The following is a 17933-nucleotide window of genomic DNA, read 5'->3' on the forward strand; positions in this document are numbered from 1 at the left end:
TAATGGAGCCTAAAACCAGCTAGATTTCTCCTAACTTTTCCAGAGAGTTGAGAAGACCCCCCCCCCCCCCCCTTTGCTTTCTTCTTGCTGTCTAACAGCCCTATGTGTGAAGGGGGAAACAACACAGCAGATGTTTTGTGAGCCGCCCTCTCTTCACCCTATTTCTTAGCCTCCTGAGGATGTGGAGGTCTGGCAGAAGAGGGACTGTGGCCATCTGCCATCAGTGGTGCCCATCTGTTTTTTGCACTGTGAGATTGCAGAGCAGGAGGAGGATTCAGCACAGACTTACACACGTGCCCTCCTGCACAGCTTTCTGCAGCCTGGCTGAGGTGGGTGAGCCAGCTGCATGAGCTTAACCACAGTGAGGGGGTGGGAGAGTCCCTGCTCTCACACTGACAGGATGGGTGGGATGTTTTGAGACAATATCAGTTGCAGATTAAAGCCACTGTTCAACATTCGTGCTTTCCTTGGTGTGGGCAGGAGCAGGGAGGCTGGAGCTCAGAGGTTCCCTGTTCTCCACAGGCTCTGCAATGCTGGAAGCACTCTGCCCAGCCTGCCAGCACAGATGCTATCCAGACCAGAGCGAATCCCATGGGAGCTGCTGTAGCTCCCACGAACTCCCTGTGAGCAAAGCCGCAGGCATCACCCACACTGACCGGAGCCAGGGAGATTGCTGTGACCCTTGCTCCTTTGCACATCCCTGTTCTGCCAGGGAGCATTTCTGCCCCATAGCTTTTCCTCTCGGTCCAAGTTCAGGCAGCTCCCAGGTCTTCTGAGGACGTAGAGTTAAGAAGTGCTGGCAATTCATCTTCCTGCTGATATAAGTCCTGTTAAAAGAGAAACACTGGTTAGGAGCAAAGCTTGTAAATTGCTTCTGGCCTGTGTGTAAATTGCTTGCAACTATCAGAGTCAAGTAACAAACTGAATCTGTTCATTGATTCAGTGAGGACGGCTGCTGGCTTTGCTGCTGGCAGCTGGGAAAGGGAGTGACGCTTATAAGGTCTGGGCTTTCTGGGCTTTACTCTTGGGCACCACAGCCACCTGTGGCTTTCCTGACTTGGGAGGCTACCATGCAGCACCCAGGAGGGGCACATGGGAAAGTCTAAGAACCTGTGTGTGCTGGCAGCCCCCTGCAAAGGACAGCACCTTGCAGGGAGTCTCCCTTTCTTTCCTGCCCACGTGTGGGCTGATCAGGGAGAGTTTCCTCCTTCTCATTCCACGGGGACAGTAACTGCTTTTGCTTCCTGTTTGTTCCATAGGAACTGGGAAAACCCACTGTATAAACAATATCTTGCAGGGGTGGAAGGAAAGCAGGGTTGTTCAGCCCTTTCCCTTCCCACACTGGCAGTTGATAGCCCTTCAGGGACTAGAGCACGGTCACAGAGAGTTCTCTGTGGGGGCTGGTATGTGCAAATGCCTGCATATGTGTGTGTCTGCAGGTATGGCTGCATGTGCTTCTGGTTCTGTGTGCGCACAGGTGCACGCTTTGTGGGAAAGGTGAATACAGCTATAAATAGCTGCAGGAAAATCTATTGTCAGTTTTAAGGAGGGAAAGATAGGGTCCCTTGCATTTTTCGTCTGCTATCATGAACTGTTCCCAGGCATGAGAACCACGTTAGCTAATTAAATGTTCCTGCTGCTGCAGTCTGAGCAGCATGCTGTCAATCCCCTGCCATCTCCGTTCCTGGAGCCATGCAGAGCCCTCTTCTGCCAGAGCACTGAGCTCTGGGACTGTAGTTTGAAGTTTTCCTCTTTCTAGTTCCTCTGCCAGGCAGGATGTGGGATATGCCATGGTGATTCTGTTCTTTCAGCGGCTGTAGCAAATCTGTGGGGTTTGAAAGGAGTCATGCTTTGCTGCTGAGGGTGCAGGGCTGAGAGAGCTGGAGTGTGCCTCCCTCCCTGGCTCTGCTGCTGAGACCCTTCAGCAACTGCTATGGTTTCACGGCTGTGCCTGGTGACACCCGTTGCTGGGTCTTGCTGACTGCTTTTCTCTACCCCTTTGTGCAGGCACTGGACATGGACACAGAGGATGACCCCTTGTTACAGGATGCCTGGCTAGATGAGGAAGATGAAGAGGTAGCCTTCAGCTCCCGGAAGAGACGAGAGGGTGCTCTGTTGTGTGGGAAAAGCCCATGCAAAGTCAGGCCCCTGCGTGTCACACTGCCGGTGTCTGGCTTCTGGAATATTGTTGGCTGGGTATTTACCAACCCATACTGTGCTGGCTTCATCCTTTTCCTGGGCTGTGCCATCCCTGCTGTTCTTGCTGTTGTCATGTTCCTCCACTACCCAGCCCTGGATATTGACATCTCCTACAATGCTTTTGAGATCCGCAACCACGAGTCCTCTCAGCGCTTTGATGCACTTGCCTTGGCCCTCAAGTCCCAGTTTGGGTCATGGGGGAGGAACCGCCGGGACCTGGCTGACTTTACCTCTGAAACCCTACAGAGGCTCATCTTTGAGCAGCTCCAGCAGCTTCACCTCAATGCTTCCCATCTTGGGGTCAGCACACGGATCAAGCGCAGCACCCCAGAGGGCAGGACGAGCTCCCCCAAGCCCCATGTCCACCTGAACCCAGGAAACCGGACTTCCCGAACTGGGAGGGGTGCCCCACGCTGGGACTACTCCAGCACTTACATCAGCGCCAACACACAGACACATGCCCACTGGCGCATCGAGCTCATTTTTCTGGCTCGGGGGGACTCTGAAAACAACATCTTTACCACTGAGCGCCTGGTTACCATCCATGAGGTCGAGCGCAAGATCATGGACCACCCTCGCTTCCGGGAGTTCTGCTGGAAGCCCCATGAGGTCTTGAAGGACCTGCCCCTGGGCTCCTACTCCTACTGCTCCCCTCCCAGCTCCCTCATGACCTACTTCTTCCCCACTGAGAGAGGAGGGAAGATTTACTATGATGGCATGGGACAAGACCTTGCTGACATCCAAGGTGAGCTGAGGGCCATGGGTGAGGGCTGGCATGTTTAAGGAATGCATCTCCTGCAAGTTCAGGCAGTCACTTACTGGTATACAGCTAAGAGGGGTGACTGCCTTGTGCAGAGAGGAACATGCTCCCATGTTGTGCTTTGAGGAATCTGCTTTTCTGCACTGGGGCCCCTTTTCAACCCTTTCAGCAAAGCCCCTGCAAATCCAGTCATGGTTCACACAGGCCCCAAAAGGCGAGCAAGAGGGACAAATGAGGGGGAGTCTTGCATTGTACAGATGCCTGCTACTGACCCTTGTCCCCTGTAAATGACTGTGGTTAACTAGAGGAATGTCAGGTTTTGGACAGACAATAGGGATGAGCTTCCCTGTACCATAGAGCAGATGAAAGAAGCCTGTGGGCTGCTCTGGAGCTTGAAAGGCAGCTTGTGAGTCACCAGCTGGAAAGGCTCCTATAATGAGAAGACGACCCTGCCGCCTCCTCCCAGCTCCATACCCTGTACTATGCCCCTCTAGTGGAGCAGAGGCTCTGGATGGTGAAAAAGAGGTGAATCATGAGGAGTCTGTGGGAGTGATGTGGCTGTGGGATGAAGCCTCCATCTGTCTCCCAAGTGCAGGCTGCAGATGATAGCTGTTCAGGAGCCATACAGGGAGCAGGCAAAGAATTAACTCTGTCTGCTCCAGTGTGAGTAACAATTCTGTACCAAACCAGGAAAGAGCGTAGTTTCTGGGTCTTTCTGATGTGAACTCAAGGGAACTTGGACTTTGAGGGTAGACAGGCAGTGTCTCTTAGAACTGAGAAGCTGAGTGCCTCCATCTCTGCATCCTTCACACCACCAGATGGCAGAGGTACCAGGTCACAGCAGAGCCAGGACTCCTCATCCTCCATGGGTATTGTTTAGCTCTTGTGCTTCCCAGCGTGATCGAGCAAATATTGGCCCAGTGAACAAGAACTAAGTGCCTCCAGCATCAGGAGTATTGATGGCAAGGTTGTGTGCGTTGCTGCTTGGGGGAGCTGTGATTCAGATCACAGTCAGGTGGAAGATGCATCCCTGATGGGGAACTGCATGTAGGCAACATCACAAGCAAAGTCACAAAGCAGAAGTGGAATGTAAGTTTTTGCAATCCAGCTTTCCCCAGACTTCCTTGCTCTCTGCAAGGCAGCAGCAGTCAGTATCACTCTGATGAAAAACAGGACCGCTCCCAGGTTCCCTTTGTCAGGCTAGACCCTGTGCCTTGCCAAGTCAACTAAGCAGGACCTAACAAAAGTGGTGCTGCTTTCTCCCGCAGGGTCTCTGGAGCTGGCCATGACCCACCCTGAATTCTACTGGTATGTGGATGAGGGCTTGTCTGCTGAGAACATGAAGAGCTCCCTGCTGCGGAGTGAAATCCTCTTTGGGGCACCACTGCCGAACTACTACTCAGTGGAGGACCGCTGGGAGGAGCAGCGCCGCAAGTTCCAGAACTTTGTCATCACCTATGTGGCCATGCTGGCCAAGCAGTCCACGAGGTGAGGGTGTGTGCAGAGAGGGCAAGTACCTTGTTGGAAGTCAGCGAGAGCAGGGAAAGGCAGAGGTTGGAGAGGATCGTGCTTTTTGTTGCACTAAAGGAGTGGATGCAATAGGCCCTTCAGGGTGTAAAAGCTCTGTCTTAAGGTTTACACAGGGCAGGCATGCCTGTTGGGCTCCGATAGCCATGCAGCGTTCAGTCTCACCTGGAAGGCAGTAGGCACAGAAGGCTTGGCACGCCAGCTCAGACTGCTGGTCAGTCTTGAACAGTGGCCATGGCGTAATGCTCCAGATGAAGGAGAAAAAGCATCTCCTTTGAAGTTGGGCTCAGGTACAGTGCTCTGAATGAGGGTGGGGAGCATATGGCAGAAAGCCATTCATATGCTTTCCTTTAATGCCACTTCCTACTGCAGAAACACGCCAGAGACATTAATAGAGACAATGAAAGGGAGCCAAAGATTGAATCCAGTGCTTGCCTTTCCACTCAGCCCCTGTCTGGCACTGGATCTGTTTGCTTCCAACTCATAATTCTGATTCCACTGGCTCCAACAGAGCTGCTTCTCTGCCTTCCTGCTCTGAATTTGGCCCCAATTGGACTGATGCAGGGGGTGAAATGGTCGTTAGTCAAGGCATCAACCTGTGGATCCGATTCTGCTTTTGCTCATGTCAGTATTAATTCCTTCCAGAAGTGTTTGCTCTTTGCACAGACAGATGGGGAATGGAGTTTCAGGGGAGGATAAGTTTCAGAAAGTGCAGGTTTTTTTCACCACCAGGTCTGTATGACTTCAGTTGAATAGAGCTTTGCTCAGTGCTTGTGAGAGGTAGATGGTAAAATAGAGCTAAAGGACTGAAAGAGTAGCCCAGTATCCAGACAGCTGAGAGAAGGCAGTGAGTCCCAGTGTCAGTGTACCTTCTCAGTCTCCAGCTCTCTATTGCTCTGAATCAAAATAGCTCCCAGAATGAAGGGATACCGATCTTCAAAAGCAAAGTGAGACGCAGCCAGCCCTTGTCAGCCCTGAAAGCAGACAGCCACAGAGCATTCTCAGCAATGGGCTGGCAGAGTGCATTGCAGTTATGGGAAGCCGAAAGGGAGCTGGGGCCAAGGCTTGGTTCTGAAGCTTGGATTCCTGATAGCCTCCTATGGTGCAGTGTTATTGTACTCCTGGTTAATTATCTTGGATTACTTCTGCTCAGAGCCTGCTTCCAGAAGCAGAAGCTGGTAAATCATATGGTTTCTGGTAAGCTCTTACTCTGCTCATTGTATTAAGCACAAAGGTAATAACCAGTGGATGCAGGCAATGATTAGGATTCCAGATGGAATTGGCTTTGGAGGCTTCAGGAGCTGTCTGTTAGTGCCAAAGACCCACCATGCACTGGAAAAATTTTAAAAATATTAGACCTGTTCTTTTATTTTTTCTCCTTTCTTATGTGAATTTCACCTCCAGCAGCAACCTTGTTCAGCCTGCTGTCACCACTCTGACCTGTTTCCTCAGAGAACTGCCAAGTTTATTAGAGCAGTGACCTCCTTTGGCTCTGGGGGAGACATTGTACTTTAAATACCCTAGCTCTGCTCCCTTTACACTCAACTCTGCCTACTCCTCTTCCTTCCTTCATGTCTTCCCACCCTAGCAAAGTCCAGGTGCTGTATGGAGGGACGGATTTGTTTGACTATGAAGTGAGGAGGACTTTCAACAATGACATGTTGCTGGCCTTCATCAGCAGTAGCTGCATAGCTGTCTTGGTCTACATCCTTACCTCCTGCTCAGGTAGGCTGTAGTCACGACTGCCCTTTTCTCACACAAATCCAAATGTGCCATGACTCCCTGTGTCTGTGCAAGCCTCGGCAGAGGCTCTGATGCCCTAACACCAGCCTGGCTTTGTGGCACAGCAGCATGCAGAAGGTCATGCAAGTCTGATTCTCCAGAGCAGAGATTTGTGGGCAGGGTGGGGGGAAGACTCACAGGAGAACAGGAATAAAATGCAGATTCCCATCTTACTAACGCTGGTGTAAAGCTGATGTAATTTCACGGATGGGCCTCATGGGAAGGAGTCTGCAAGCAGTACTCTTGCAGCCCTGAGCTATTCTGTCACCAACACACTCCTGGGAACCAGTAGCCCAACAATGCAGGTGCAAGGTGTCTGTTCTCCCAGGGGGCAGCCAGCGGTACTACTTTTTCTGTGTTCTTTTCTTCCTATAGTGTTCCTGTCATTCTTTGGCATTGCCAGTATTGGACTAAGCTGCCTGGTGGCTCTGTTCCTGTACCATGTTGTATTTGGGATCCAGTACCTGGGTATACTCAATGGTGTGGCTGCCTTTGTCATTGTGGGGATTGGTAAGCACATCCTTGCTCAAAACCTACCTGTGTTGCCTTGTCATAACTCCTACCTGCAGGAGAGAGAAAGGTGATGGTGGCAAATGCAGACTGAATTTCCCTCCATTACCTGTAAGTGAAATATTTGCAGGTCAGATGTTGAAGGGAAATTAGATTTTTAGCACATGTCCCTACTGTAAGCAAAGTATCAAAATCTTCCCCCTCTTTTTCCAGGGGTTGATGATGTCTTTGTTTTCATCAACACCTACCGCCAAGCCACCCACCTCAAGGACCTGCGACTGCGCATGATCCACACTATCCAGACAGCAGGGAAGGCCACCTTCTTCACTTCCCTGACCACAGCTGCAGCATATGCTGCCAACATCTTCTCTCAGGTACACTGCGGCTTTGGGATTTGCGGCTTTCTGTTTCTGCCAGAGAGCCTAATAGATAGGGAAGCTGCCAGCACCATCTTTCTGTCCTCTCTTCCAGCACAGGGGCATGCCAGACTTGCTTGCCTTAGAGGGCTGTCCCTTACCTGCTCTAAGGCAGTGGACACTCTCCTTGTATCAGCATCCAAGGCAATATTTCCTATGCCACTGATCAAACAGGATCCTGTGGCTGTCAGGCTCTGGCCCAGCTCTTTACTTACTGTGTTTGCTGACTACCATGACTGAGGTCAGCGTGTGCTATTCTCAGGTTCCTCCGGATATCCTTCTAGCCTGGTGTCTCTCCAGATCTCCTGCCCCAGTCGATCCCAACTCCATGTTCTCTCTCTCCATGTAGATCCCAGCCGTGCATGACTTTGGACTCTTCATGTCGCTGATTGTGTCCTGCTGCTGGGTAGCTGTGCTCTTCACAATGCCAGCTGCTCTTGGAATATGGACCCTTTATGTGTCCCCACTAGAGAGCTCCTGTCAAACCAGGTGAGTCTGGAGCCTCCTTGTGTGGGTGGGAAGTTGTTGTGGAACTCACAGCCAAGGCAGTGTGCAAATCCCTGCCCTATCCTCTCAGTTACCCTCATCCCCTTAGGCAGCTTGGCTTTGCCATTCTCTGTTAGTCTCCAACAGAAGCAAACTTTAACTTCTGCCATTCCAGAGTGGAGAAAAATGGAAGGGCCAGGTCCCAGTCTCATTCCCCCTGGTGTACACACAGGTGCCTCCCAGGAGCCAGACTGCAATGCCAGTCATACCTCTTCATTGAATCCCATGGAGTATTGGAGCCATTTGAGTCCTCAGAGCACTTACTGCACAGCTAAATCCTCTAGCTGTGGAGACATAAGCCCTGCAAGGCAGACAGATCAACATTGCTCCTGCCTGTGAGCACAAGCAGGGCATGCAGATTTGTATTTGAAAGTCAGCACATTTCCCCTTCCCCTGCTCTTTAGCAGTGTAGATGACCTGGCCTGATTTAATTCATTAGCAGGGAGATGAACTGCTGAAACTCCCGTCAGTCAGAGCCCAGTGTTCCTTGCTCAGCCCTGCTTGGTGTATACAGCCCAGCCTGCTACTGCTTTGCCATAGTCGCTCAGCCCCTGACCTCTCAGCACTTAGCAATGGAAATTGCTCATGGCAGTGCCTGTTTTCTTTCCAAGTAATTGGAGCAGGCTGTTGCTGCTCTCCTTGTCACTGAAGGAGCTCACCGGTAACTCTTTGCAGGGTATGTGGCTTAAAACTCATGCTTTTGTCTCCTTCCGTGCTCCAATCCAGCTGTAGTCAGAAGTGCACCAAAAAGAGTGCCTTGCACCTGGCTGAAGATCTCTTCATTGCCTCGGAGGCCACCTCCAGAGCAGGCAGAGAGACGCTTCCCTATCTTGATGATGACATCCCACTGCTCAGTGTGGAGGAGGAGCCTGGTATGTGCCTGCTGTGTAGTGCCTTCAGGGGGACCACACTGTCCTGTTCATCCTGCAGTTCCTCCTGTCCCTGCCACTGGTCCGTGCCTTAGTTTCCCTTCTTTTAAGCTGGAGATGGTGCTGACACAGGAGGTTGTAGGAGTCTGAACTCACTAATGGTTGTAAGTTGCTTTGAGATCTTCAGTGGGTGTCGATACATGCTTTCTAACTGCTTTGCTAGTCCTCTTGGGTCTAACGTGGATTGTACTTTCTGGCTGGAATCACTGATTGTCACATGGATGTAGCCATGACACATCTAACCTATAGCACCAGGACAGCTCACCTTTGAGTAAGAGTTTTCCCCTCTTCCCTGCCATACAGAGCACTGCATTTGGGAAGCAGGTGAGAGAACACTTAGTTATTCTCCAGCACCACCTCCTCAGAGCATCTCCTCCATCGTGTCAAGAAGAGGGCAGTGACTTGCCTGAGACCACATAAGCAATCTAGAAAAAGAGCCCAGAAATTTCCTAGCTGTTGTTAGCAGCAGATAATCCTTATAGACCTGATCGAAGATAAAGGTGCTTACAGGGTCATGCTCTGTTGTACTTGGCTTTTTAAAACGTGCTGGGATCTCTTCCTTTTAAAACCCCCAATGGAAGTGGTCTGGGCAGAGAGTAGTTTTCAGGCCTAGCAGCAAACTGGAACTGGAGGCAAATGGATCAATGGTTGAGAGTCCACCAGTCCCACAGCAGTGTGCAGACCCCCTCCCTGCAGAGGAGGCTCTGAGCTGCCTTTGATAGGCAGACAACTAAGCTTTAGCACTGTGCTGCAAGAGCTGTCTCCTTAGTATGCCAGAGCCACATGCAACGGTAATGTAGGGAAATAACTCCTTCCCTTGAGCAGAGTAAACATTAGGATGCTTTTCTCCAGGGGCCCCTGGGCATCAGGTAACTTGTGAAGAAGCAAAGCAGCTTGTTCCAGTTGGTGACAAAGCATGGTCTGTGGGTCAGCATGCCAGGCACACTTTGACCCCACGACAGCAAATGTCTGCTTCTCACCCATAGAGAAGAGGGCAGTTCCCTAGGCATCCCTGAGCTGGAGCAAAGAGATCAGACAGGAGCCAGGCTGCAGTCAGGAAGAGGTCAGCGGCGTGCAATTAGCTGTAAGACATACTTAGTGGGACAGGGACAAATTTTGCTTGGCCCCAGAAGCATGCAGTGTCCCTGTGACGTTATGGACAATGTTAGTGGGATCTGGCAGAGGAAGAATAGCCTGGAGCATAGGCTTTGGACTGAGCTATGGATTTAGAAGTGTAGCTGTCACATGGCAGTGACTTGACAAAGATGTTTCCTATGACATCCTGGGAAGCCACTGCCCCTGCCTGGGTCTTATTCCATCTCTTTAGCTTGAGTGAGTTGTACAGCACCTTGCAGAAGATTTCGTAAAGGAGAGCAGAAAGCTATGAGAGACATTCATGACACTGAGCACTGAGACTGCCTTTGATTTCTCTTTCTTTCTAGGCTCCCTGGAAATGGGGGATGTCCCCTTGGTATCTGTGCTGCCAGAAAATCTGCAGCTCCCTGCAGAGAAGAGCAACCGGGGTCAATTGATAACTCATCTGCAGGAACTGCTGGAACACTGGGTGCTGTGGTCTGCAGTGAAGAGCAGATGGGTGATTGTGGGTAAGGAAGGAGGGGGGTATTCCATCTGCATGGGTTTTAGAGGGTTTGATAGCATCTCAATCGGTCCCCAAGCCTTGATTATTAGTGACAAGAGGTTGAGAAAAGGGACATAGTAGCTGGCTTCTAACTCAGTGGAAGAGTGTCCCCAGAACAGTCAGTCCCTAAGGGAACTGCATGAGGAACTCAGACTTTTCCATCCCTCTCCTTTCACTCAGATCTGAAATGGCAAGTCCTCATGGGGTTTTCCAGGCATGGGGCTCATTACAAGAAAGCCCAGCTGCTATTGTGCTTTAGAGGCTGTTCCTTTTTCCTGTCGAAAATACCACCTTTCTGCCACACCCCTGCTGTCTGAGTATGTCCTAAGTGCAAGATGCACGTAGGATCCCACACACTTACCTGGGCTTCTCCTTGCAGGGCTCTTTCTCCTTGTTTTGCTCCTGTCCATATTCTTTGCTAGCCGCCTCCATCCAGCTAGCCGTGCTCCAGTCTTGTTCCGGCCAGACACTAACATCCAGGTGCTGCTAGACCTGAAATACAACCTGAGTGCTGAAGGCATCTCCTGTATTACCTGCTCAGGTGAGAGTGCTGGTCCCCAGACCACGGTGGGTGCAGCCTGGCCTAAGCTCTGAGCTGGAGGCCTACATTGTTCAAATATCTCATTGGACATTGGATGGACCCTGTTGAAGGGAGGCGCACATTGGGAGTGGGGTGGTTTGGTTGCCTGTAGGAGTGGAGAATTTTGAAAATTATTTCCTGCTTTAGCCAGGAACTGCCTGAGTATTTCTGCTGGAGCAATTCCTTTATAGTCCATGAAAACTGACGACTTTTACTCATAAGTGCTGGTCACATGCCAGTGACAAGCTGAGGGTCTGTGGCTCTGTGTTCCCTGCTTAGGGTTTGGTGTTCAGTAGCAGAGTCTGTGGTGTGTGCAGGGCTGGCAGGTCTCTTGTCATGCCATTTGCTCTTTCCTCCCTGACTAACCTTGTGGGACAGGTTTGTTTCAGGAAAAGCCCCACAGTTTGCAGAACAACATCCGAACCTCCTTGGAAAAAAAGAAGAGGGGCTCAGGGTCACCTTGGGGAAGCAAAGGGAGCATAAGTGATACAGGGCAGCAAGGTAAGTGGGGCATGATGACTGACTACATTTGCATCCAGGGCCCAAGGATCCACTCAGGTAAAAACTAAATCATATGATCTATAAATAGCTGTTGGGGAATAATTCTCTTCAGACCCTGCCCTGCTGAGCCCTAGCTTGGTGCTGGGTGTAGGGGGCATCATTACAATCCCCCTTTCCTGAATGCCTACTGTTCTCTAGGACATGGTCCTATAACCCAGGTGGCAGTGCAGTCTAGTGACAGATCCCTCTGGTCTGAGTACTGGGCTAGGAGCTCAGAGCTTTTGCATCCCAGTCCTATGTCACAACCTTGTTGGCAGGCCATGAGGACAGTAAATTCAACCTGCTTTGCAGGGGATTTTGAGGATAAAAGAGTTACTGGGCCAGGTCCCAAGATGACATGAATCAGTAAGCCATCAGGAATTACTGCAGCTCAGGATATATTTGTGAGTACCTTTGAAAGGTGTGCTGTACTGCTAGAAGGCAAAGGCTGTGCCTGCTGCCCCAGAGGAGGGAGCAGACCAGAAGAACCCTCCTTTGCTGCTGCCCATATCTGTAGGGTTTGCTGATTGAGAAGTACCACTAGCCCTCATGCCCTCTGTTTTCTTCAGATCTCCAGGGGACTGTGTATATCTCCAAGTCCAGAAGCAAGGGAAGACCAGCCATCTACAGATTCTCACTGAATGCCAGTGTCCCTGCCCCCTGGCAGATGGTGTCACCGGGAGACGGGGAGGTGCCTTCATTCCAGGTGAGTCGGTCCAGGGATGTCGGACCCCTCTATCAAGAGTGCAGCCCTCAACAGGTGAGCATAAGAGCCTCCTCCTGTCTCTCCACGGGGTCCTAAGTAGCTCAGGGTGAAATTTGCGGGGCATTGCAGTAAGGTAGCTAACATGGAGGACATTGTGCCTGGCAGCATTAAAAATTATGCCTCGTAGTGCCACAATACTTACCTGTTGCTGTTGTGATGTGACTGTCAGCAATGGGAGCAGAAGTGTGGGTGTCTGTGGAGATCAGATGAGGCCTGGCATCATCAGCTGAGCTCATTCTAGTAGAAACTGCTACTGAGACAACTGGATTCCCACTGCTTCCTTCTGTACATCCACAGACACAGGCAAGCGGGCAACACTGCTTGTGTATAGGCCATATTGGGCACACACACCCCCAGGAGGACTCGCTTTCAGATGTCCCTCACCCTGGACAGAGCAGCCACCATTCAGCCTAGGCCACAGAGAATGGGGGTGGCAAGGGGCCCCATGACACACTGGCCAGCCCTGGGAAGGAGGCAGGTTGGGGGCTGGCTGGGTTTGTGCCTGCAGTACTCGTTCTGTGTGGCTGTGCCAGTGCTCAGGGAGGAGGGGAGTGTGTGATGCTAATGTGCAACAGGCTGCAACCCTGTGGAGTTAAGTGTCTGTTTTCATTAATCCATTGCTTAGGTGTATAGAGTGCCTTTCGGTAACTTCACCAGGAAGCTGACAGCTTGTGTGTCCACAGTAGGGCTGCTTAAGCAGACGAGCCCCAGGAAGTGGATGATGACCACCTTGTCCTGTGACACCAAGAGAGGCTGGAAGTTCGACTTCAGTTTCTACGTGGCCGCCAAGGAGCAACAGCGAACACGGTAACCTTCCAAAACCCACTTAGGGCCAGGCAGCAAAAGCAGCACAGCTGAGTGGCTGATAGGGGATGCCTAATGTCCAGTGTCAGTCCTGCCCTCAACTGATGACATCCATGGCCCTAGGACTTTCTTTGCTGCAAATGTGCCCCATCTTTGCAAAGTTATTCTGCAGGCCCATAGCATCATTAACATGCCAAAGGCTTGACAGGTGCAGGACTGTGACTGGTTGCTTCTTTGGGTGTCAAAAAGACAGTGCCGATCTTGGTCTTGCCCTTACCCACCTGAACTCTTGGACTGAACTGGCAGCACAGAATATGCAATGGCTAGGGAACCAGATCTGGAGTTGCCCACCTTTTTCTTCTGTCCCTGAGAACATCTGTTTCCATGTAATGCTTTGGACACTTCATCTTTACTACCTCTGGTCCCCCATAACGAACTTTCTTTGCTGCACAGGAAACTGTATTTTGCCCAGTCGCATAAGCCCCCTTACCATGGCCGAGTGTGTGTAGCACCTCCTGGCTGTCTTCTCAGCTCTAGCCCAGATGGACCCACCAAAGGCATCCTCTATGTTCCCAGTGAGAAAGGTAAGCTGATGAGGACCTGTTCGGCCATGTCTGACTGTCAGGTCCAGAGAGCCAGACCCTTTTTTGCTGCCTTCTGATGTAACCAACCTTCCTTCTGTATTTGACAGCAGCACCCAAAGCAAAGCTGTCAGCCACTTCTGGATTTAATCCTTGCATGAACACGGGCTGCGGGAAGCCAGCAGTGCGGCCACTGGTAGACACAGGAGCCATGGTGTTTGTAGTGTTTGGTATCAGAGGTGTTAATCGCACAAGACGCCCGGACAACCACGTCATCGGAGACATGGTACACACATTCTGGCATGCTGGACAGGCATGCTCGGGGCTGATGAGTGAAGGATGGTCTCCCTGGATGGTGTTTAATTAATCCCCACAGCCCAGGCAGCGTGGTCCAGCGGTCTAGACAGATGGAATAGCAGAGATGGTAGCATTGTGATGAGCTAAAAGTACATTTCTGTTCTAGAAAATTCACAAATAATGGAGATTAGGAAGCCCTTATTGAAATCACTTCAGACTTTTCAGAAAATCCCTTTCTGAGTGCAGTATCTAACCTTCTAATTTTGAGTCTAAATCTGGCTTTCCTGAGGATTTTAGAAGCAAACCCATCTTGAGCTGAGTATGAAAATCTCACTACAGATTCAAGATCCAGGGAACTGATATTTTTCTATAATTTTTTATCTTGTTATGAGATATTAACATGGAAAAATACAAATCAATTACTCTGGGGAAAGGTTACTAAATGTGACTTTTCCAGGAACAGCTTCTCTCCCAGATCTGATACCTTGACACGTTCACAGCCTTTCTCCAGAAAAAATATGCTTAGCTCTGGTTACTTAGCAAATGCACTTCAGCTTTCTGCTGTTCTTCCTGCCTTCTGATTTGGGGGCACTGTTTCCTCCGGAGGGGGCAGTGTGAAATGCGGGCAGTGGAGTGTGCAGAAAACTGGACTTCCGTGCTGGGCGCTGCTACGGCTTCAGAGCTGCTCCTTAGGCAGACCCTAATGGTGTTGGGCATGGTATGGTGGCTATTCATTTATTAGTGCTTCTGTCATACTGCCTGCCTTTTTCTGCCCCACCCCCCCCCCCTTTTTTTTTTTTTTTTTTTTGGAGGTGGGTGGGGAGCAGGCAGCATGTAGTTTCTTCCTGGGTTATCTGGTGAGGCAAAGATGTCTGCTGGGTTCTTCCACTGTATAACCTGTCTGTATAAGGTCTGTATAAGCTAGTCCCAGGCTGTGTAGCCAGGAGAGGACTCGGCTTCTGCCTTCTTGTGCCAGTTGCTGTGTGTATGCCTCACGTGTGGTGCTCTTATTGTTGTGTCTCCTTGTGAAAGGGCAGCGTTATCTATGATGACAGCTTCGACCTCTTCAAAGAGATTGGCAACCTGTGCCGCCTCTGCAAAGCCATAGCCAGCAACACTGAGCTAGTGAAGCCAGGAGGGGCTCAGTGCCTGCCCTCTGGTAGGTAGGACTAACACCAGCCACAGATTCCTTGGGGGGATTCTGGGTCCCTGGGTGGAGACTGGTTCTCACCCGCCAGTCTGAGGAGTGTGGCTGATAAGGGCTTTTAAACTTTCAGATCCCAGCTTGATGAAGCAGGGATAGGAAAAGGAGGTACCAGTCAATGATAAATACAGGCAGTGCAGGGAGGAGAGGTGTTTCTCAGCAGTCAGCTCTCCTGATCTGGCTGCAGCACAGCTCTGCCTGTTTGTACCTGGCTTAAGTCACAGCTCCCATCTCCATGGGCCATTCACCTCATGCGTCCGTGTGTTGTGCCAACCATTTGGGGGATGAGAAATGCACAGCGAGTGGGACAGGAACATCAGACTCCTGTTCTGCAGCTCTGTTTGCAGCAGTGTTTGTTTGAGCTGGGGTCCTCAACAGCAAACCAGAAAGGGTGGCCGCTTCTTGCTGCCCTTTTCTTCCCAAGGCAGCTTTACCCTTCTAGAACATGCCCCTCGTCGTGCTTTCTGGGAGGTGAGAAAGAGAAATGGTGTCTTTAACTCCGAAGACACTGGGAATATTCTTTGGGATTTAATCCAGTGAAGATAAGAACAGAATTGTATCTGTTCTCTCCAGTCATGGGTATTGCTTGTGATACACTTAACAATCTTTTGGACAAGTAAATATCTTCTTAGTAGCTCCTGAATAACGAGCTGATCTCCTTGTGATGAGGCTACTTATTGCCCCTGTGGTTTCACATACCCAACCAGTGACTCTCTCTTCCAACTTCAGAAGTCACAAGGTTGTGGAGTTGAGTCTAGGAAGTGTATATTGGCTTCAGGCCAAAAGCCAGTCTCTCGTCTCTGGAGAAAATCCCTTCGAGGCCAGGCAGACAGCTCCTCGGCACTTTCTGTTCATACTGCTTCCTGACAGCTGGGAACAAACAGGGGTGGTAGTGCCCTGTCCGGTGCTGATGGCACAGAGTGCCCTTTCAAGCCAGCAACAGCTGAGGGCTCTGGTGCCAAGACCTCAAGGGCTTTGGCAAGTTAGAATTGCAAGGGGAAGCAGCTGCTGACAAATGGGGCCTGCAACTTTCTCTTGGTTTTTTTTTTTCCCCCTTGCTCCAACATGTTTCCTTTCCCTGTCCTGTTCTTCATCCCCTGCTCTTTCTTTCTTTCCAGGTTACAGCATCTCCTCCTTTCTGCAGATGTTGCATCCTGAGTGCAAGAACATCCCTGAGCCAAACCTGCTGCCTGGACAGCTCTCTCATGGAGCAGTGGGGGTGAAGGATGGGAAGGTGCAGTGGATCTCCATGGCATTTGAATCGGTGAGCTCATGGCATCACCATCTATCCTTGTGACAGTTTCTTCTTGTGAATTCTGGGGGGTTAGCTCTGCTCTTTCTGCACTGGCCACTTCCATTTGCAGCCATAATTTAGTGTTTGCTAGTGTTTGTGCCTTGTTGCAGACAGATGCCTGCACTCACAAGTTACTAGAAGTGACTGCTTATGCCACAATTAGCTCTTACTGTGAGAGCTCAGGCAAAGAGCTGGTGGCAGATTTGCCCATATACCACTGCCAGTTCTGCCTGGTGCTGCAGCTCCAGCTGGCTGCTTCTACCTCTTCCCTTGCCATGCATACCCTGCCCCAAAGAGCAGGACACAAGAATAACATGTTCATCTTGTTACAGACAACCTACAAAGGGAAATCTTCCTTCCAGACATATGCTGACTACCTGAAATGGGAGACATTCCTGCAGCAGCAGCTCCAGCTCTTCCCAGAGGGCTCTGCTCTCCGGCACGGTTTCCAGACCTGTGAGCACTGGAAGCAGATCTTCATGGAGATTATAGGCAAGTGACCGCCATGTTTCCCTCCCTGAGGAGCCCATGCTCCCTGATACATCTTCACAGCACGCTCTGTCCCATCTGATGGGCACGTGTTACATCTTCAGTCCCTTACCATTGCTGTGCGAACTCCTAAAGCTTGTTTCTGCCCCAAGCAGCATATACTGTCAAAATCCTAGGCAGACCCCAGGGAAATAGAGAAAGGAAGGGAGTCTGCCTTGCTGATGTGAGAGGCAAGAAGTTGATCATCCACTCTCCACTTTCATCCTCCCCTTCCCATCTCCCCCCAGTGAGTCCCTGCCTGCCTTGTTGCCAACAGGGACACGGTGCCTTTCTCATCCCAGCTGTTGCCTTCCAGGAGTCAAATTAGCTGGCCCTTTTTCTTCCAGGAGTGCAGAGTGCCCTGTACGGTCTCGTCCTCTCGCTGGTTATTTGTGTGGCTGCAGTGGCGGTGTTTACCACTCACATCCTCCTCCTGCTGCCAGTGCTGCTCAGCATTTTAGGTAAAAACACCGATTCCAATATGTCAAGCCTTCCCTTTGTCTGAAATTGGTGGGTTGTGGCACTGCTGAGTCTCTGGTGATTTGAACTGAATTGCTCTTACTCTGTGTAAATCCTTCTGGCTCTCCAGGAGCCAGTCCTGATAATACGTAGGTGAATGGGAGAAACTCTTAACAAATGCATGGGAACCTCATTGGGAAAATAGATTTGTGTGTCTAATTCCCAGTGTGTTTTATCTACACAATCCCTTCTATTTGTTTAAATAAGGGTTTTAGCTACACAAATGCCATCCCTGCCTGTTATGTATAATAATGTGATTAAGTCCCACATGCTCTGAATAACAATTGCACTACTTCCCAAGGATCTGCACCATGGCTGCTGTTTCTAAGCAGTGGGAGATTTTAAAAGCTGAATATTTTAGCAGTTTTGTTAGTATTTGAAGTAAATTTGTAAATAGTTCCCTCTCCCTGGCTGGTGATTTGACGATATTGTGGTCTAAGTGTGTTGCTAAACTTCTCAGTTGAAAAATCAAATCTATCATTTTAAAACCACTTAGTCTCCCACACATGACT

General features: G+C 50.4%; 1 protein-coding gene across 8 annotated transcripts in view; it reads left to right on the forward strand.

Annotated features, from left to right (window-relative positions):
• The window catches only part of DISP3 (dispatched RND transporter family member 3), a 44739-nt gene that overhangs the window by 19872 nt on the left and 6934 nt on the right, over window positions 1-17933 (forward strand). For 5 of the 8 annotated variants that reach the window (XM_030016992.2, XM_030016988.2, XM_030016990.2 and 2 more), the window contains exons 2-19: window positions 2008-2944; window positions 4228-4447; window positions 6075-6211; window positions 6644-6778; window positions 6992-7152; window positions 7544-7683; window positions 8467-8612; window positions 10112-10273; window positions 10688-10849; window positions 11267-11389; window positions 11998-12134; window positions 12820-13001; window positions 13452-13582; window positions 13690-13865; window positions 14909-15035; window positions 16199-16344; window positions 16707-16866; window positions 17250-17363. In XM_030016992.2, coding sequence (XP_029872852.1) covers window positions 2008-2944; window positions 4228-4447; window positions 6075-6211; window positions 6644-6778; window positions 6992-7152; window positions 7544-7683; window positions 8467-8612; window positions 10112-10273; window positions 10688-10849; window positions 11267-11389; window positions 11998-12134; window positions 12820-13001; window positions 13452-13582; window positions 13690-13865; window positions 14909-15035; window positions 16199-16344; window positions 16707-16866; window positions 17250-17363 — 3496 coding nt within the window. Of the gene's footprint in view, window positions 1-1271; window positions 1404-2007; window positions 2945-4227; window positions 4448-6074; window positions 6212-6643; window positions 6779-6991; window positions 7153-7543; window positions 7684-8466; window positions 8613-10111; window positions 10274-10687; window positions 10850-11266; window positions 11390-11997; window positions 12135-12819; window positions 13002-13451; window positions 13583-13689; window positions 13866-14908; window positions 15036-16198; window positions 16345-16706; window positions 16867-17249; window positions 17364-17933 lie in introns of those variants that run through there. The other 3 variants (XM_041124605.1, XM_041124606.1, XM_030016989.2) reach the window with 3 other exon arrangements.

Source organism: Aquila chrysaetos, chromosome 6, assembly GCF_900496995.4.
Source record: "Aquila chrysaetos chrysaetos chromosome 6, bAquChr1.4, whole genome shotgun sequence".
Classification (NCBI taxonomy): Eukaryota; Metazoa; Chordata; class Aves; order Accipitriformes; family Accipitridae; genus Aquila; species Aquila chrysaetos.